The sequence below is a fragment of the Pseudopipra pipra genome, chromosome 2 (genome assembly GCF_036250125.1).
Source record: "Pseudopipra pipra isolate bDixPip1 chromosome 2, bDixPip1.hap1, whole genome shotgun sequence".
Classification (NCBI taxonomy): Eukaryota; Metazoa; Chordata; class Aves; order Passeriformes; family Pipridae; genus Pseudopipra; species Pseudopipra pipra.
In genome coordinates this window covers 8291806-8312608 of record NC_087550.1, presented here as the reverse complement: position 1 = coordinate 8312608, position 20803 = coordinate 8291806, and the positions used below count along the sequence as shown (strand labels likewise).

Here is a 20803-nt window from a genome sequence, read left to right as displayed (position 1 = left end):
AACCTCCCCTGCCCCACGTTAATTAATAATTTAAGGATAATCTAATGAGCTGAAGGCAGATAAATCAAAATAATTGTATTATCAGATGCAACCAACATGGGGTGAGATGGAGAAAAGGAGATAAAACCCCACAGAGGGGGGAGAGAAGAGTCTGTCCCTCAGGAAAAATTCCTCCTTCATGGTGTCATGGAATAGGACATGGAAGCTATGGAAAAGATGGCAACACCTAGGCAAAGAGAGCAGGGATAAAACAGGCAGCCACCTGAGGATACATTCCTGAAGGGAAACATTCACTCCTCTGAGCACTGAACATTATCCCGATGTGTTATTCCATAAGGGAATCCAGGCATCCCTGCACCACATGCCAAATGCAGCCCTTGGAACATCCCTTCCCAAAGATGTTCTGCCCTTGGAAGCACAACAAGCAGTGCTCAGTCATCCATTCCAAGTAGGAATTAGAGAAGTCTCAGGAGACCTATGAAAATGCCAGGGATTACCACCCACTTCCCTTCCTTTCATCCTTGAACTCAGGGAAATTTTCCTAATGTTTCCCCAGCACCATTATCCCACTGGCAAAACAAGCAAGTACTTCCTCTTCCTCCCTCCTCTCCTGACTTCCTACAGGGCCACGAGGAATATTCTGCCCTCTCACACTGAGGAAATTCTTTTCCTGCCTGGAGAAAGGAGAAGAAGGAAGAAAAGGGAAGGGAGAGAAGGAAAGGGGAGGGAAGAAGGAAAAGTGGGAGGAAAAAGAAGGAAAAAGGGGAGGAAGGAGAGAAGGAGGAAAAGGGGGGGAGGAAGGAGAGAAGGAGGAAAAGGGGGGGAGGAAGAAGAGAAGGAGGAAAAGGGGGGGAGGAGAAAGGGAAGAAAAGGGGGGGGAAGGAAAAGGGAGGGAAAGGGTGAGAAAAAGGGGGGAGAGAAAAAAAGGGGGGAGAGAAAAAAAGGGGGGAGAGAAAAAAAGGGGGGAGAGAAAAAAAGGGGGGAGAGAAAAAAAGGGGGGAGAGAAAAAAAGGGGGGAGAGAAAAAAAGGGGGGAGAGAAAAAAAGGGGGGAGAGAAAAAAAGGGGGGAGAGAAAAAAAGGGGGGAGAGAAAAAAAGGGGGGAGAGAAAAAAAGGGGGGAGAGAAAAAAAGGGGGGAGAGAAAAAAAGGGGGGAGAGAAAAAAAGGGGGAATAGGGAGGGGAAAGGGGGGAGAAAAAAGAGAGGAGAAAAAAGGTGAGGGAGAAAAAGGGACTCCATACAGCTTCTTCCTCAGTGATTCCATGTTATTCCCAGAACCCCCCATGTTCTGGGCAGCACGGGAAGGACCAGGACTTGACCTCTGCTCCTTCCCCATGGGAGGTGCAGAGGAGCTTCCACAGGAGCTCCCCCAAACTCCTTCTCCAGGCAGACGCAGGCCAGTGTTCCTTCAGAAGGAAAATCCCAAACCAGTCCTGATTTAAGGCAGCTTGTGAGGGGGGAAAAAAGCGCCCAGAGCAGATTCCTTAAGCACAGCTCAGCTCTGGGGATGTGTGATCCGAGCTGACAGGGATGTGTGTGCAGAACACCTGGGGAATGGTGCGAAAATAATGGAGCTGCACATCGACACACACGTGATGCAACCCCACAGCCAGGCAGGAAAACAGCTGGAGAAACCAGAGCACAGGGATATAACAGGCTGTGGACAAGGGCAGCACAAAACCCGGGGTTTCAGGAAATAAAACCAACCACAGTCTGTATTTTTAGCAGCAGAAAATACAAAACCATGGTTTGGTTTCTACCAAACCATGTGGAAACTGAGATTAGCACAGTTTGAGAAACTGGTGTCCTCGGACATGTGGCCAAAGCATCCCACAAATCCTTTAGGTTAAGGATTCAAGGAATATCCTGACACCACACTGTCTGTTCCGCCTTCAGGACTCTGCTCCTGAGCTGTGCCAGCTTTTCTTCTTGGGAATTGCTACCAGCACAGGCACTCCTGCTCCACCTGCCCCCCAAATTAAGAACTCCAAGCTCAGCTGATGTTAACCCAGCACAATTCCCAACCTTTCAATGGACAGCCTCCTAAAAACTTCCTAACTGAGACACAGACACTCTTTAGGGAATTTAAGCCAGCTGACAATGAACTTGTCCCTTCCCAAGAGCCTTGGGAAGAGGTCACGGAGCCTGAAGGGTCTACAGACCCAAGGTTTGATACCCATCAACAATAATTTAAAAAATTAAAAAGTTTAAGTCTTTAAAAGACAGAAAATTGTTTCCAAATTGTAAATGCAACAAGTTTGGTTGGTGTTTATTTTATTCTGATCTTTTCTAGAAAAAGGCTGTTCCAAAAAGAATTGTGCAATTCAAGTATGGGAAAATAAAAAAGGAAGTGTTTCTGTGAGAAACTGGGTTTGGAGCAGAAAATTCTTTAGAGAAGAATGATCTACACCCCAGCTGGGATCCAGTGCCTTAAAATAAATATTCTTCTCCAGCAGAACCTTGAAATAAATATTCTCCTCTGCTATTTTCTAGAAGAACAATCCCTTCATATAAGAGGTCTAAGGACCAGAGAAGTTCCTATTTAACTCTAATATTTCTTATGACACAGAAAAGATTTGTGGGCAATTCCTCATACAAGTGTGCACAGAAGATAATTTGGGATCTTCAGGCTGCCCTGCCTAAAAAAAAACCAGCTTTAAGTGCACCACAGCTTGGTTCTTGAGTCAGGTGTTTTAGGAAGTAGTTCAGAAGCACCAAATCCAGGGAAAAGCACAGAAACAAAACATCCAAAGATCTCCCGTAGGACATTTCTTCCCCTCCTCCACTTCCCAAAAGGTAACACTGGAAAGCCTTTGCTCTTCCTGGGATCTGGAACCAGATCTTTGACCTTCCTGGGACTTTGCTCTTCCTGGGATCTGGAGCCAGGTCTCACAGTTTTGACTCATTCTTAGCTGTGCAAGTCTCCACCAACCATTTGAAGTGAACTTTTAGCATCCCCAAGGCCAAGGAATTTATATTTACCTGTAAATTACTCACTGTGACAGCCCAGAGTCCATCAAACCTACAGAGGGAAACCTCTCAGCCCTTTGGATAGTGAGAGGGGGGAAGTATTTTAACCCCAAAGCAGCAGGTGAGACAAGATTGGAAAAGTTGGGGGTTTTTTGTCCCTGGGAAAAGCTCCTTTTCAAGTCTCCTGCTGCACTAGAGCATCCCAATAAAGAGGTCAATTTTGTGGGACACGAGCGTTTGATCTGCCTGCTGTTTATGCAGCGTCGGGGGGGGGGGAAGGCACGTTGTGGTTTAAGAGCAGCTAAAAATAGAAAAAAGTGGAAGAGAATCATGGTCAGGATTGTAGGATGGTGGATAAAAGCCACTCTGGTGAGTGTTCAGGGAAAAAAGGCCAAAGATAACTCCACTGGGAAGTCGGAAGCACAGAAAGAATAGGGCCATAATTATGAGTTGAACAGATGAAGGATTGATATCAAGAGGCAGCTTGGGAAGCTCAGAAGGGATCACAGGAACTGGAAGAGCAAGCCTGTGTACGGCATTCCAAGGTCAGGAAATGAAACAGGGAAGGATTTCCTTGCAATGATCCACCAAACTCCAGCTGTCTCCAGCTGCTGAGGGATTCACCTCCAGCTTTATCCCAACCAGCAGCAGTAGAGCCATCCTGGTTTTTAGGCAGGGACAGTGATTTTCCAGCCATTTTGAGAGAGCTGAGGACACAACCCCCAAAAACCTGCTTCAGCAACAAATAAGGGGAAGTGAAAAAATAAACAGGGAATGCAGACAAGGCAAAGGAGGCAGCAAAGCTCCAGCATGGAGAGCTGGACACTGCTGTCCAGGAAAGCCAAAAAGGAGGCAGAACTTCCTTGGAAAGGGAATGTTCCCTCCACTTCCTCCTCCACTGGGTGATTCTATCACCCATCCAGTTCAGATCCCTTCAGTCTGGGATTATTAAATAATTAAATAAAACCCTCCTGTCACTGCCACAGAGGGTTCTCATGGCCATTCCTGTGCCAGCAGGACAGCAATGAGGGAATATTTCCTACTCCCAGAAAAGGCAACATCTCCATTAAACCAAAGGAAGTTGCAGAGAAACACTCCTGCACTCCCATTGATCCAACTGCCTGCCCGTTCCTGGGCAGCTCCAGAGCCTCTGCAGGGCCAAACTCCCACCCTGTGAGCGGGAATTCTCTCTTCCCAACTCCAGCAGCAGCTCCCTACACCCCTTGGCGAAGCTCAGAGTGACAGGGACCCTGTCAATCCGGCATCAGCCACTGCTTGGAGCTTTGCCACCCTCCCAGGGCCCCTCTCCTTTTAGTTCACAGCTATTCCAGCTCCAATTCCCCTTCCCCTTGCGTGGCACAGATCAGGAACACTGGGAGAATGACCTGGCTGTAACTCAGACCTAGACAGAGGCACGGACAGGAAGCAGGGAATAAACTGCCCTCTGCTTTAATTACAGAAATGCTGGAGTGGGTTGGTTTGGGGTTTTTTCCTGCAGCAGTTGCTGATTTGCTCCTTCTGGAAGCAAATCATTACAAAGAAGTCCCTTAGCGGGACAAATGGCACTTGTGTGGCACAAATGTCACCAGTACACAGGTTTGAGTGATCCTAACTCAAGGCAAAGAGACCAAGTGAAGGAACATTTTCTCCTCAGCAGGTTTCAAACCTGCCCCTTCCCTCGGTGCAGCTGAACACAAACCTGCTCCAGCATTTCTCCCCAACCCTTTCCATTCTGGACAAACACGCTTCGGATTTAAAGCAAAGCCTGAATTCTGTGTGTTGGGAACACCTACACAAGTCTGGCTGAGAGAACACCACGAGCCTGTGAAGCTCGGAATAGCTGGGTGGCATCTCCAGGGAATGCTGGCAGCCACTCAAGGCATGGATCCTCTTCCATGAGCCCCAAATCCAAGCATTAAAATGGAAGCAACTGCCATGGGCAAAAATGCCTAAGGAGAAGGAAAAAACTTTGGAGAACATCCTCACTTTGTCAGGTTCTAACCACCATCAGAATTTTTCACGTCAGAATTTGGTGTTTGGCTTTGGAAAAATGCTTTGGAAGTCAAACTCCAAGACATCCCAGGATGCATCCCTCAGCTTCCCGCTGGAACTAAACCAGCTGGCATCACCCTGGCCATGCCATAAGTCCAAGGGACTCGGAAAACCATGCTCTGGCATTCCGGCAGCATGGACTCATCCCAGTTTTCCAGCAGAAAGGACGCGCTGACAGGGGAACAAAAAAAGGAAAGTTCCACCCTCACTCTAAGAACTCCAATTAAACAAATGCACCATTGTGCTGGACAGCTGAATAAGGACTTCCTTCCCAAGTGGAAGGCTGAATTCCCTTTTCCAGACTCCACAGGAGGCAGCCAGAAGCCAGCGAGGGGCTCCACAACCCGGAGCTCCCGCTGAGGACAAGAACTTATTTACATTTAATTTCACATAATATTTGCTTCCCAGATTATCTTTTTCCTTGTGATGCATTTGGATAAGAGTAAAATAGTACTGAAAACACATAAAAAGTCCTTTTTTTTTCCAGTTAATATCACTCCAATATTCCAAAACATATTTAGCCCATCATGGTTTGCACATAAAAGGCAAATACCTGCTGTTAAATAATTGATTCAACTGCTCACTGTCCCTGGGCCTTTCAGTATATTAGAGCCAGAAGAGTTTGGGTTATGCTGAGGGGAAAACAAAGAATCCATTTAGCTTTTCAACTCTGTGTTAAGCTCAGTGAATAAACCAAGCAAAAGGGCCTGAAAAATTTTACTTTCACTGCAAGGCCACATTTTGTTTGCCAAGACACTCATTTTTCATTTAAACTACTTCCATAAATAATTTATACTAATGTGTCAAAAATAGAATTGCTTTGATTATATCACTTAATTTTCAAAAATAGTGCTTTTAGAGAATCACAGAATCATCTGGGATGGAGAAGCCCTCTGAGATCATCAAGTCCAACCCTTGTCCCACCTCTGAGGTCTCTTCCCTGCTCCATCCCAGAGATGGGTCAGCATTCCCATATCCTTTCAGAAACATCCATGTATCACAAGGTAACTGGTTTACAGGTAACAGGACTCACAGGTGAATTCTGAGGGGTGACTTGAAAAATCTGAGACAGCCAAATGTGATTCCTTCTGAGCCACAGTCAAAGCATGGAGAGCTTTAGTTGGCTCGTTTTGGGGTGGTTATTTGGGGTTTTATCATCATTAGTGAACACAACGGGTACTTGGATGTGCATGAAGGCAACAAAAAGCCTTTAAACATCTGCACTAAATTACCAGGTAAGGAGAAGGCAGCTATTTCCTCACAAATTCGTTACAGGAGACAGGTTTTTAACCATCAGTGAAGCTGAAAAAAATGGCTCTGATAATTCCCAAGTGCTGCATTGTCTGCTGAGGTGGCCTCAGAGGAGGTTCCTTACCTTTGATTCTCCATTACTCCCATTTACATTTCCACCAAAACCTTCAGACCTGGGCTTTGCAGAGCATGGATCAAATGCCAGGTACCACCACACCACTCAACAGATTGTGTCACATCAAGGTACAAGATGATCATTTGGTTAAAATCCCAAATTATTTCTCAGTTGCAGACAGAAAAGATACCAGAGCAGAGAAAGGCACAGCTACTCCTCCTTTCCAGAGCAGATGCAGCTCCTTCAGAGGCTTCCACAAATAGCCAGGGATCAAAAGGCACCACGAGAACAGGCACCACAAAACACTGAGGCCTTTTTCTCTGGCAGGCATCGCTACAGGAAGGGATGGGGGAAAAGAGGAATGGTGGAAAAGAGAAATGGTGGAATTCAAGGTCCTTAGGACAGCGAGGAGGGATCAGACCTCAAGCAGGTTACACTGGGAAAGAACCACAGACTGGTTTGGGATGGCAGGGACACCTCCCACTATCCCAGGTTGCTCCAACCTGGCCTTGGACACTTCCAGGGATGGGACAGCCACAGCTTCTCTGGGCAACCTGGGCCAGGGCCTCCCCACCCTCACAGCGAGGAATTCCTCCCCAATATCCCATCTATCCCTGCCCTCTGGGAAGCCAATTCCCTTTATCCTGTCCCTCCATCTCTTGTTCCAAGTCCCTCTCCAGCTCTCCTGGAGCCCCTTCAGGCCCTGGAAGGGGCTCTCAGGTCTCCCTGGAGCCTTCTCTTCTCCCAGCAATTCCTGTGCGTTCCTCCCAGGCCACTTGTCCCTGCTCCCACCCTCTGTGGACTTCCCTTTTGGCTTTGAGGTTGTCCAGGAGCTCCTGGTTCATCCATGCTGTTCCTCCACCCTGGTGTTTCTGCCTGACTTCCCCTTTGTTGGGATGCATTGCTGATATTCCACATGTACCCAAGAAACCCAAGTTCAATAACCCCTGGAAAATTCACACAGTCCAAATACAACCCGAAATATCCAATGGAAAACCAGCACCAAGAAATTAAACAGGAGGGAAGGGGATGAGCTTATGAGCTTTTAAACCACCAGTGGGACAAACCAACAGCTCTCTGGAGTTGGTAAGCCGAGAATTCCTTAAAACCAAGGGAGTTTTAAGTTGCACAGGGATGGCAGTCCCTGCAGGACCATGGGCAGGGTGACACCAGCTTCAGGTTACACTCGAAGCACCCGCAGTTCTCCAGCCATCCAGTAAAACACACACTGCTCAGCAGGGCCTGGACCAGCAGTTATGCAACAGCACAGCTCGTTAGTGCTCTCCAAACAGTTATAGTCCATGAGTTATTACGCTGCCCCTATCTTTGCAATATTAAAACTCTCAGTTCCTGATTAAAAAATGGTTGTAATTTTCTCCAGGATCTTCCTCAATGCAGAAATGCCACCACAGAGAGAGAGACAAGAGGGACTCCTTTTGGACACACTGATGCCCTTCAGACCTGCTCACCAATGGAAGCTGCAGCATAAACTCACGTGATGGGCAAATATTTCTGTTGCATTCAGTTCTGCCCATTCAATCAAAAGAAAAAAAAATCCATTTATGAAGAAGTAGAGGTGTTCCTATGCAATAATTATTAATATTTGAATCTGTATTGTATTTTCTGCAAGCCACCCCAATATAGGTGATGTGTACATTAACTGGTGTGACCCAGAAACCAGAATTCCTCAAACCTGAGGTATTAGGGCTGACAAAACCCACCTGATAAAAGCAGATCAAAGGCAGTAAGAAACACACTTCCCCACACACAATAGCTCCATCTAATCCCCCAGCACAGAGCTCTCCCTGTCTTTTCAGCAAAGATTAGCATATTTAAAACTGCTACACCCTGTATAATCTTCAATCATTGAGGAGAGTAATTCAATTAAGGGGAGTGCTGGGGAAGTTGCTGGTGTAAGTTAAAAAAAATAAGGGATGGAAAGAGAGGAGGAGGAAAAGGTTCTCCTGGCTGGACACGGATGATGTTGCAGGCTCATGGTGCATCCCCAGCACATGCGGCAGGGCTGGGCTGGGGAGGGGCTGGGGGACAAACCCTGGAGATTTTGGGGAGCAAGGAGCAGGGAAAATCAGCATCTTAGCACAGGAAAAAGACCCTGCAGCTAGTGGTGAACAGCAGGAGGAGGCAAGATCACTGCAGTCCACGGGAATACAGCACTGGACTCCCACAACATGGCTGAGGGGAGCGGAGAAAACCGGGCACTGCATTCGCTGTGCAACCCCACTCCAGACAGGAATAAAACACTCCCAAATCTGCCATGGAACGAGGCTGTACCACTGCAGACCCTGGAAGGAATTGCAGTGCAGATTTCCTTAGCCATAGCATTTGTTGGAGAGGCTGTGTACAGGCCATGGCAGCCCTTTGTGACATTCCATTTGTCATCCTGGAGCCCTTGGATGTACACGGAGCAGGAGCACTCAGCCTCCCCAGCAGCAGCAGTGGGATACCTCTAATTCTGGCCTTCCAACAGGGCACACAAACCTTCCAGCCAAACAGGGAGCCAATGCGCCAACCCAGAGCAACAGTTGTACAAAGATCCCCTCAGATGCAAAACCTGCTTTTGTAAAAACTTTTATTCCTGCAATTCCCCCGCCCTTCCAAACAAAGGTGTGAGCACAGCCCACTCCAACTCCCTTTCTTGCAGCAGCAGAGATTCTTCTGCAATGATTTCCAAACATTATTTGGAATGGGAGCTATGCTCCCTCTGGGCAGGAAAAAAAATAAAAAATGGCAGGGAATGACATCATGGCAGAGACGTCTGAGGAGACTCAATTCAGGAAAAGCCGTGTCTCCAGCACAGACTCATCCATGAGCTCCGTGCTGGAACGTGCCCACGCTGCAGCACCCACGGGATGCAGGGACACACTGAGCACGGAGCAGGCATGGAATCATCCATCCCCAGCATCCCAGACAAAGGCAGGACTGCAGCTGCTGGCCAGGCCCTGGATTCAAATCAGCTCCCACCCATCCCTAAGCCCCGGCCAAGGCAGCAGTTGCAGGGATGAATATCCACTCAGGAGCATCTTGCTCTGCTGTACCCACAGAATCCTTTCTCTCCTCCTTACATTTGTTGTCATGATCAGGAATTATTTAAAACCTCCCAGTACAAACAAAGATGATGAGCTGAGAGGGGAAAAAATTCCTACAGGAAGGAGATATCTGACGTTATGTCTGCTGCAAGAGACAAGAAATGCACGTGTAAAAGAGCTGCTCAGATTTAAGAGCTGCACCAGGTGCCACAACCTTCCATGCAGGAAAAGCTTCGGGATACTGAAGCTCAGAAACACAGGAATACAAGCCAAACATTTTGCAAATGCATTGCTAATATTTAAAATTGCTGTTGTCAAATACCTGGGGAAAACAAACAAACAAACAAAAAACCCCCACAACAAACCAGCATTTTCTACACATGACCCTCTTCCAAAATCCTCATAAAATGGCTGGCCAAACATCACCTCAGCAAGTACATCAGGTGACTAACCCCCCAAAAAATAATAAATACCCAAGTTGCACCTCTGCTCTCCAAATTCCTGACACGAAAAAGAGCTGTTTCAACCCCAAAACCACGAAATAAAAAAGGATTAAAGGCACAGACTAAAGAAACCCACCGATGTATAGGTGAATAATTTCAATGACAGCCTTATCATCAAGCTCATCCACGTGAGTGAGGAAATACCGAGATATAAGTCCTTTCCCTCCCCCAAAAAATAAAAAAAATCCAAGTATTTCATCATGTCTCACACAGAGACCAAAGGTGGCTGAGGGAGCAAATACCCCGCCCTGAGACAGAAATATTCTGCACCTCCTCATTATGTCAAAGATCGCTCAGTATCTCACCAGGATTACACAAAGCAGCTGATAAAGGAGCTTTTTTGCTCTTTTCAGAAAACTCTTCCAAGGGAAAATGTGGAATGCAGTAATGGAGAGAGAGGCCTTCCGCTCAGGAAGGAGGAGACAGCGTTTAGGTTGGGTGGTTTTTTTTTCATTCCAGAGACAGGCAAGAAAACCTCACTGGCTGAATTAAATATTCAGAGCGTTGCTCTGCCAAGACAGAACTCCATTATGGAAAAACGCTGTATTTACACGGAAAACAGCGAGGATTGAGGCTCCTACCCCCCAAAAACCAGAGGGGCCGGGATCAAATGAATCAGCAACTGTTCCTGAATCAGACAGGCTTTGGGGGGGGGTGGGGGTGTTAAACCAGAGCTGAACACCTCAGGCTCCCAGGAGGGTAGGTGGGTGTCAGGGACACCCAGGACGGAGGGTGGGTGGGTGCCAGGGAGGATGAGGAGGGTGATACTCTCAGACCCCCAGGAGGCTATGTGGGTGGATGGCAGTGAAAGGGACCCTCATGAGGGTGGGTGGGTGCCAGGGAAGGTGAGGAGGGTGATCCTCTCAGACCCCCATAGGGGTGGAAGGCAAAGTGAGGAGGGTGATCCTCTCAGACCCCTATGAGAGTATGTGGGTGGATGGGATTGAAAGGGACTCCCACAAGGGTGGGTGGGTGGGTGTCAGGGTGGGTAAGGAGTGGGGTCCCTTTATGTCCCCACGAGGGTGGGTGGGTGTCAGGGAGGGTGAGGAGTGAGGTCCCTTTATGTCCCCACAAGGGTGGGTGGGTGTCACGGAGGTTGACGAGTGGGGTTCCCTCCTGCTCCCCCGAGGTCGGGCGGGTGTCCGAAGGGATCCCCCCCTTTCCCGGCCCGAGGAGGGCGGTGACTCACCGCTCTGCTCGCCCAGGAACACCAGCTTGAATTTCCGCAGCGGGTTCCCGAAGTCCCCGCCCGACGACATGATGGAGGAGCCGCCGCCGCCCCGCGCTCGCTCCGCTCCCCGCGGCGGGACCCGCGACCGCTCCCGCTGCTTTCCGCCCTCCTCCTCCTCGTCCTCCTCCTCGTGCTGCCGCTCCCGGGCGAAGGCTGCGGAGCCCGGTGAGGTGCCGATGTCGGTGCCGGTGTCTGTGTCTGTGTCGGTGCCGGTGTCGGTGCCGCCGCTCCCCCCCCCCCGCGCTCCCGGAGCCGCCGCTCCGCCCGCCCCGCGCACGCGCCCTGGGAGCCTCCCGCCCTCACGGAGCGGGAATGGGGCGGGCTGGGAGGGACTTGAGGGATCGGCCTGTTCCAGCCCCCGTGCCGCCGGCGGGGACACCTTTCACCAGACCGGGTTGCTGCAACGTGGCCTGGGACACTTCCAGGGATGGAGCAGCCACAGTTTTTCTGGGAAAACCATTCCAGCCCCTCCCCACCCTCCCAGCCAAGAATTCCTTCCCAATATCCCATCTAACGCTGTGCTTTGTCCATGTGAATCCATTTCCCTTGTCCTGTCCCTCCATCCCTTGTCCCAGGTCCCTCTCCAGCTCTCTTGGAGCCCCTTTAGGCCCTGAAAGGGGCTCTCAGGTCTCCCCAGACCCTTCTCCAGGTGAACATCCCCAGCGCTCCCAGCCTGTCCCAGAGCAGAGGGAATCCAGCCCTTGGAGCCCTTTTTGGGACAGATCTGGGCCATTTTGGTTGCTGTGGGAGCTCCCACCAGTTCTCCAGCTGCAATAAAACCCCTTTTCACCACGTCACCGAAACAGCCTCGGCATCAGTGCAGCACAAGGATGTGCCCAGCCCACACGGGCTCCGGGGAGGAACCAGCACAGTCCTTCAAACCAAAGGCTTAATCCCAAATGGATACAGATATTCCTCCCAGAGCATCTCCAGAGACCCTTGCTCCACGATGTCCCTAGCACATCCCTCAGAGAGGGTGACGTTTTCCAGGAAGGTCAATGATTCCCACTCATCCTTTTGCAGGGGACCCTCCGCCTTGGGGCCAGCTCTCCCTTTATAGCTATTTTTTGCCCATTTCTCCCCATTTTGCCCTCAAGGTTCAGTGCATTAGGAGGTTCCCAGCTGCATCCTGGCCCTTCCTGGTTAAACCTTGGCTTTGGGGTGTCTCCTGTCAGTGCAGCCTTGCTCCCTCCTCTCCCACACTGGTGCAATCCTGTCCTGATTGAGACTCTCTGGCTGGAATGTGAACACAAAATGTGATTTTGGGGGTTTCCTGGGGCTTCACCTGCTGCTTCCACTGAATATCCCACTGAAACAAGAACATGCTGGATGACAGAGCCCCCTGGGGTCTGCAGCTCTTGCCCCATGGTCATATTCATGTTGGTCCAAATCTCTTGCAATCTACTCAACAAGGTCCAAATAAAGCTCCACAGAGTATTTTCCACCTGGAATCGAGTAGGTTGTCCACCTTTTTTCCCATTTGGGGGATTGTTCCAGAGCCTCTCTGCTCTGATGGTCAGGGAAATGCTTGTTTAATCCCCTGCTTTGAAACCCTTTCTATTTTTGATTGTTTAATTTAGACTCCCTTAACGTGATTCACTGCTTCTCCAAGGTGTCATTTTGCTTTTTTTTCCAGGCCTTGAACTGCCAGTGAACTAAAAGAGGAAAAAGTGTCTTTAACCAGGTGATTAAATTTGAACAAGTTTTAATGAAGATCTGAGCAGGAGCAAGAGCTGACATCCAGCTCCACACCCAGCACCTGGGAGCACATCCATAGCAGTTGTGTGGCTGCTCTCCTGCACCAAGGGGAATCCAGACTGTCAAAGACCTGCTTTAAATAATTTCAAATTTTAAATACATATATTGTCCTTGTTTATGTGTCAGGGTGGATTCTGGGATCTTTCCCGCAGATCCCATAGAAAACAATGGCTGAAGGCAGAGGAGGAGACACAGAAAAACAGAGGTTTTCTTCCACGGTGTGTTTAAACACTTTTGGATTGTTTTTGTCATGGGACAAGCCTGAAAAGAAGTGGAAACTTCCAGGTGCTGGATCTCAACTCTCCCAGGGCAGCTTTGCTCCTCCAGGTTGCTGCTTGAGGAGGGGCAGGTGCCAGAATTCTGGCTGTGTGGGCACATCCAGCTCCGTGGCAGGGAGAAACCTGCAGTGAGGCAGAAGAGGATAGATGAAACAATCCCTCTCTGCAGCCTGGGAAGCCTTTAAAAAAGTAGGAAAAGCTGCCTGGTGTTTTTTTTAGTACATTACATAAAAAAAGAAATCATTGAGTCACCTCAGCTTCTCTTTCCAAATGTCACAGAAAGGTTGGGAGGTTGTGCTCCTGCAACAGGGATTCTGCTCCCTGGCTGTGAAACATCCAAAAGGCAAAGAAAGGCACGTTCTAGTTGGAAATAAGGGCCATGTTCCCAACAGGGAGGCTGCTCAGCCACTAGAACAAGCTGCCAAGAGCAGCACTATCTTTGTATCCAGGGAAAATCAAGAGCAGGAGAGATGAGAAAGATGCTGTCGTGGAGAAAGGAGTGATCTGCTTCCAGGAGGGGCAGAGGGAATTAAGGGGTGCAGCCCCATTCCATGGGCACTCAGCATTTGAGGGCATGGAATAAGGAGTCATCTTGGATGTGTTCTTAATGGTGGTACTCATCACAACTTCCCCAAAAACACAGGCCCAGCCAGTCCCCTCCAGGCACAGCAGCCCCTCCTCAATTTCCTCTGGGGATTCAAAGTTCCTGGGAGGAGAAGCCCAGGTTTTCTGGAATGGGAGTGCCAGCCTTAACCCAGATCTGGCTCCTTCCTCGAGCATCATTCCCCCTGCCTGGGGCTTGCCAGGTGGGATCAAAGGGCAGGACAACATCCACGTAGGCCCTTCTGTCACGGGCCGGGAGCACCAGGGAAACACAGCTTGGAGCTGGAAATCTGTGTCCTTGAGTTGTGGAGGAGGGAGCAAAGGTGAGGTGGGTTCCCTCTGCCCCCTCCACGTTCCCTCCAGGAAACAAAGGCACTAGGAGACTTGCCACGTGGATGAACTCAGATGAACTGGAGGGATAAAGTCCACCAGGAGCCCTGACAGCTCCAGCCAAGAGCAATTGGAGAGGGAATGAGTCCTCACACAAAATTCCAGCTGATCCACCCAGGAGGAACAGATCTGAGATGGGGGCTCTGGAGCATCGGCCATGGAAGGAGGGGGAAAAGCGGGGCTAGGCAGGAGAGGAGGGAGCAGGGAAGAGCCTGGGAGAAAGGATGGTTTGTGTGGAAAAGGCAGGAGGAGGCAGTTTGGCATGGGATGGGTTTTCCTGAGACAACTCCAGGCTGTCCAGGCTTGGGGGGGCTCCAAGGACCGCACAGCGTCCCTCTCTTCCCAGGCAGACCCCCGTGCCCTCCTTCTCTCTCGCCGCTAGGAAATCAGGGAGGAGGTCCGTCCCAGCCCAACCTTCCTCCACTCAGGATTTAGTCATTCTAAAGACATAAATAAAGAAATAAAAATAAAGGACGAAGTAAATGGCCGCCGCGACGCCACACTCAAGATGGCCGCCAGACCCACACTCAAGATGGCCTCCCCAGGGGCGGGGTCGGACACCATACTCGGCACCGCCACGTGGCCACGCCACACTCAACATGGCCGCCAGCCACACTCAACATGGCCACCGCACCATGATGGACGGGACGAGAGGCCAATCAGCGGGCGAGGAGCGGGCGGAAGGCGGGCCGTAGCCGGCGAGACGCGCAGTAATTGGCGTAGGGCGGGGCGCGTTGTGTAGCTGCTGCCGCCAGGCGGCGCTGCCTGGTGTGTGCGGAGACGGAGGGATGCGGTGTCCGCCATTACCACCTGGACCCCCGCACCCTCTCCGCCGCCTCCCGCAGGGCGCCGGGGCCCCGCCAGCACCGCGTGTTGTCCAGAAACTACCCCCTTTGTGAGGCCTCGGCGGGCGGAACTCGGGGCTGCCCGAAAATTGGAATTGTCGATGGGCGGAACGCGAGGCGGGAGCCGCGGGGCGGGGGGGACCGGTCTTGGCGTACCAGGGCCCAGTGGGGGAACGGTTTGTGCGACGGACCGAGGATGGGATGATGGCGGCGGTGCCGAAGGTACGGGGGTCGGGAATGGGAACGGGAGTAGGGGACACACAGGGAAGGGATGGGCCTGGGAGCCTGTTCACTGCCCCATCACCCTCTGGAGGAACAACCTTTCCCTGATATCCAGCCTAACCCTGCCCTAACACAGCTCCAGCCGTTCCCTGGCTCCTGTCTCTGCTGTAATCTGGGGGTGTTGGTGACAATTCCCTGAGGATCTGCCACTCTCTTTGTGTTTCGGCCATTCCAGGTGCTGTGCTGGGAGAAGGGAGCGATGCTCAGACAGCTATTTGCCCTTAGCAGGTGAGTGCCTGAAACCAGGGAGTAAAACACAATAACAGGCATTAAAAACACCCCAAAAATGGCCAAAGGAGATTTGCCACATATTTTTCCATGGGTGGAGGAAATCACAGCCTTTAATAATTATCCTGTTTCTTACAGAGCTTTTAATCATTGTCTTGTTTCCTCCAGAGCAGCAACATCCAGAGAAAACCATCTGTGTGCTGCAGGTAAAGTCTGTTGTTAATCCAAATAAATGGAGAATTTGTGTTTCCTTTTAATTTTAGGGGGGTTTTTAGCCAATTTTGGGCTGGTTAAATACATTGAGCTGATGCTCTTCCACTTCCATATGTTCTTTCCTAACATTTTCTTCTTTTTTTGTAACATTTTCCTGGTCTCCCAAACTACCCACAGCCTCATTTATCCTTTCTTGTTGTTTCCTTGAGAGTTCACCTGAGAAGTGAATATTTTTAATCTCTTCCTTCCTTATTTGTGGCTGCCCACACCGAGCTGTGAGTTGGGGCAGGAATTTGGCTTCCATTTCCAGGTGCTGCTCTCCTGAGTTGCCACAGATCCTACAGATCCCGTCCTACTCATGGAATTGGGAGGTATAAATACCTGCTCCCACCAGAGGTAGGCAGAAGGAATTATTTTATGAATTCCATGGCTGATAAATCACATCCAGAGGGAATAATGGCATCGTTTCCTGCTGCTTCTCATAGGGAAAAGTGTTGTGTGACATTCCTGGAGGGACAGGACAAGGGGCATGGATTCACATGGACAAAGCACAGGGTTTAGATGGGATATTGGGAAGGAATTCTTCCCTATGAGGGTGGTGAGGGGCTGGGATGAAATTCCCAGAGAAGCTGTGGCTGCCCCATCCCTGGGAGAGCCCAAGGCCAGGTTGGAGCACCCTGCATAGCAGAAGGTTGGGAATGGCACTGGATGAGCTTTAAAATGCCTTCCAACCCAAACCACTCCATGATTCCATGAAGTTCCCCCACTCACAGCCTTCATTTTGTCCAGCACATTCCTGTGGAAATTCCCTTGGGAGGGAGAAATTTCCTCCTCCTGCTGAATTTCACACCTGAATTATTGTGAGCAGGTCCTGTTTTCATGTCACCTTTTGACATTCCCTGGAAAGACAACTACTTTTTGTGAAAGGAGGAAACACCACCAAGCCAGCTGCCTTGTGGACAGGACCTGAAAGAAAAAGGAGTTGTATTCCTGCTGTTTCTACTCCCCCTTTTTTTTTTTTTTTTTTTTATCTCTGGGAGAAATTAATTTTCTCTGGAAGAAATTAAAAATACGGACGTGTTTTCTTTGGGGTATTTTTCCTGTGGTGCTGCCATCCAAGAACTGAGCTGAGAAGAGCCGTCAGGATAATGCCATCCCAGTTTTTAGGCAGGGAGAGGGAGCACAGATGGGCTGGGATGTGGCTGACAAACCCCTGTCAGAGGAGAAGCCCCACGGGAAGCCCGGCGGGGTTTTATTTCCAGCGTCGCTCAAACTCCCTGTTTTATTTTATTTTGGAAAACAGACTCCAAAGAAGAAAAAGGACAGAGTGCAGATGAAGGAGATCAATCCTGGCACTGAGTTTGAATATGGAGATGTCAACATCCAGATGACTTCCTATGACATGTGCCTGGTGGAGCACTTTGCCCAGTATGTCCACAGGCTCTGCAACAGGCTCTCCATCAAGGTCAACGAGAGGTAAGGGACACCTTGGAGACCAGGGCACCATCCAGTCCTTCTGATTCCCATGTGGATGTAAATCCAAACCTCTCCTCCGCCCCCTGTTCTCTTTCTGTGTTCCTGCAGTTTTGTGTGTTTATTCACATGAGGAAGGTTCAAATGGGCTTGTTCCAGCAAGGAAAAAATACCTGGCTACATCTCATTCCTTTGAGGAAAGAAGGGCTTTAAGCCTCTGGGTTTAATGGTATTGTTTAAGGCTTTAAATCTGGCTTAAGTATTGCTGACGTTTCCTGCTGGTTTTCCTTCCTGGTGTTTGATCCAGGCTCTGTGCAGTGAGTGATGTTGGTTATCCAAACTGGAATGAACTTGGGAAAGCCCTTGAGGTGCTGGATGAGCTTCCTGCTGCTTCACTTTGGGAGCAGAGGATGCTTTAGGTAAACACCAGATCCCAAACAGGATTATTCCAACAGCAGCTTGGGATTTAATGCCTGAGGGATGCGAGGAAGCACCTCAGTGCTGAAGTGCTTCCAAGGAGCTGCAGGCACTGGGAGAAGCCCTGAGTTGCCATGAGGGAATGAAAACAGTGGTGGATTCTCCAAAACGTGGATTTTCAGTTCCGCCCTCTGAGGTTGGACCTGGTTCAGTGTGTCCAGAAAGGAAGGATTTGACCTTGGAGTGAAAATTTTAGTGGAAAAGGTGGGCAGAAGGATGTAATTGGTGCTGTGGAAATGGGGATAGGGATGCTGAGGTCTCTGGAATCCTGCTGGGAGCAGGGTCTGCTCCACTGCCCAGTCATATTCCTGTTAAATTTGAGGGGGAGAACAATGTCTTTGGAGTGGTGCTTTGCAGCAGCAGTATTTAGCTCTGTCCCTGATGACAAAATAAGTTGCTTTCCTTCAACTACAAAGAATGTAAAATGTCTCAGGCTGGTGTTTGGAGCCAGTCCAGGTTTTTCCTGGCAGCAGGTGCTCCAAGCTTCTCCTTCATCCCCCTCCCATAAAACCCTGGCCTCTGCCAGTGCTTCCTTTGCAGGACACACTGTTTGCAGAATTAATTCCTCATGGAAAGTTCATCTCCTTGGATGGTTGATCCGTCCCTGTAGAGCACTGGGAATGTCCTTAGGACAGGGAATGTCCTGCCTCTCCTAAGCTCTGCCCTCTGGCTCCCCCAGCTATGCCATGCCCACCAAAACCAACGAGGTGCTGTTCCTGGAAGAGAAAGGATCCAAGATGCAGCTGGATGCAATCCTTACCACCCACCAGAGAGTTGTCCAGGTAAGAACTGCTGTTTCCTGATATTCCTGTGGTTCTCCTGCAGCACAGGCTCTCCAAACCCCTCCACAGTTGGAGCTGAAAGGTGTAATTTGGGCATAAAGCCTTAATTTGATCTCTTACTGAAAGTTCCCCCCAAAGTGGAAGCAGGAAGAGGTTTCCTGGCTTTATGTAATTTCAGGCACCACATTTATTACCTATTTTCTGCAGAATGCTCCATACAAGAGGTAGAAAAGCCATGTTTAAGGATGGATGATTGGAAAAACTCCATGAAATTTAAAAATACTGTTAGGAACAGCTTCAAAAGACCCCAGAGCCCCTTCCAGGGCCTAAAGGGGCTCCAGGAGAGCTGGAGAGGGACTGGGGACAAGGGATGGAGGGACAGGACAAAGGGGAATGGATTCATGTGGATAAAGCACAGGGTTAGATGGGATATTGGGAAGAAATTCTTCCCTGTGAAGGGGGTGAGGCCCTGGAATGGTTTTCCCAGAGAAGCTGTGGCTGCCCCTGGATCCCTGGAAGTGTCCAAGGCCAGGTTGGAGCAACCTGGGCCTAGTGGAAGGTGTCCCTGCCCGTGGCAGGGGGTGGAATGGGATGATGTTTAATGTCCCTTCCAACCCAAACTGTCCTGGGATGGTTGTCCTGGAGCTGTGTCATTCCTTCCCTCAGATCAGTGGTTTGAGTTCCACATTTGCTCCAATACTCCTGGAGGTTATCCAGAGTAACCAGCCCGAGGGGGTCCATCTCCTCATCAAACAGGTATGTTCGTATTTCCCAGTGTCCTTCCTTTCAGGAAGCAGAGATGATCCATGTCAGGAATTTCCTTTGAGGATCCAGACCTGGCCCTGAGGCTGCTCCTGCTCTGGGCTTAGGGTATCCAGGATCTCCCAAAGCCAGGCCCTCCCTTCTCCATGAAAACCCACTGCTTCCAATTCCTGAGGAGCGCTTCCTTCCCCATTTAGCCTCCTCTAATTGGTGCCACTTCCCAGCCAGTCCCACAGATCCACAGGAGACGGCAGGTTGCAGGTTCCTTTCCTTTGCTGCCACACATTCCCCGTGAGTCCAAAGGGCATGTTTCACTCCAGCATTGCTCCACCACTTGTCCTGGAATCCCCAGGAGCTTCATGGAGCAGTTGGGAGCAAAGCTGAGATAGGAAACCCAAATGCTGTGCCCTGTTTTGATGGAATTTGCTCTGGAGTGGGGGGTTAAACTTGGGTTTTGTGAGAAGCCCAACAGTTTTCCAGCACTGAGTGACTTCCCACTCCCAGGGCATTTCAGCCTTTAGTTTTTCCTGTTAATCCTGATTTCCTTGGATGGTTTTCCCTCCCTCCACAGCACACAGAAGCCGACTTCAAGAGCAGATTGAAGGCTCGGCCAGAGCTGGAAGAGCTGCTGGCACAGTTAGGCTGAGTGAGGAAAAACTGCTCCATCCAGGGGCTGCTCCAGCCTCCAGAGGGGGATTCCACGAGCACTGTGCTGAGAACTCGGTGAATTGGAAGGAATTCCCACTGTTGGTTGTCTCAATAAAGATGAATAATGTGTTTATACCTGACTGGTTTGTACTGGGAGCAATGGAATTCCACACTATGGAATGTGGCTTTACATTCCTTCAGTTCTTCCTTATTCTTTTATTCCTGTCCTGCTTTTGACAGGTGGGAATTTCTGCAGAAATCCCTGCAGGTGAATAATGCTGTGCTGCAACAATCCCAGGAATTCTGTTCTAAGCAGATTTGGTGGATTCCAAGAGAAAACTATTCCAAACTGGTTTGTTTGGAAGTTTTTTTCCCCACTTTTTAAGGACCTTCCACTAAACACAGGGAAAGTAACTCATTAACACTCTCCCCCAAACTGGGGCTGTCCAGGTGTTGCTTGTGCTCCTGATCATGCTGTAATTTTGGGGAACCCAGCACCCACCTTTCTGGGAAACAGCCTGGGAAGTTCCTTCTGGCAAAAGCCAGGGATGTCCTTCCCTTTCCAGCCTCCAAAAGGCAATTTTGCTTTGTTTCTCTTGCCTTATTTGCCAGGAAGTGGTAGACAGAGGAGGATCCTTTTTTCCCCCACTCCTAATTATCCTGGGGCTTCCCTGGAGATAAATCCCATCCCCAAAATCCCATTTGGTGGGACAGGAGGTTATTGGTGCTGGGAAAAGCCTTGGGAAGGACGTGGAGTGGAAATCCATGGCAGGGCTGTTGTGGAGCCAGGGACATTTTGGGCTGGAAATCCACAACCATGGAATCATTAAGGTTGGAAAAGCCCTCTGGGATCACTGAGTCCACCCTGTGGCCAGTCCCCACCTTGTCCCCAGCCCA

The 20803-nt window shown here is 49.8% G+C and overlaps 2 protein-coding genes across 4 annotated transcripts in view; one reads left to right on the top strand and one right to left on the bottom strand.

Annotated features, from left to right (window-relative positions):
• Window positions 1–11450, bottom strand: part of RAB6A (RAB6A, member RAS oncogene family) — a 42892-nt gene extending 31442 nt beyond the window's left edge. The window contains exon 1 of one of the 2 annotated variants that reach the window (XM_064643944.1): window positions 11126–11450. In XM_064643944.1, the coding sequence (XP_064500014.1) occupies window positions 11126–11195 (70 nt within the window). In that variant the 5' untranslated portion in view covers window positions 11196–11450. The remainder of the gene's footprint in view (window positions 1–11125) is intronic. The other variant, XM_064643943.1, reaches the window with a different exon arrangement.
• A 3499-nt stretch (window positions 11451–14949) lies between these two features.
• Window positions 14950–20039, top strand: MRPL48 (mitochondrial ribosomal protein L48). Of its 2 annotated transcripts, none has more exons than XM_064643942.1 (8): window positions 14950–15263; window positions 15499–15551; window positions 15720–15757; window positions 16075–16160; window positions 17068–17240; window positions 18394–18496; window positions 19163–19252; window positions 19830–20039. In XM_064643942.1, exons 1-8 carry the CDS (start codon window positions 15243–15245, stop codon window positions 19902–19904), a joined length of 639 nt encoding a protein of 212 aa, XP_064500012.1. In that variant the 5' UTR covers window positions 14950–15242; the 3' UTR covers window positions 19905–20039. The 2 variants fall into 2 exon arrangements, with proteins under 2 accessions (XP_064500012.1, XP_064500011.1); XM_064643941.1 differs by having other exon boundaries at window positions 15690–15757.
• Window positions 20040–20803: the final 764 nt, after the last annotated feature.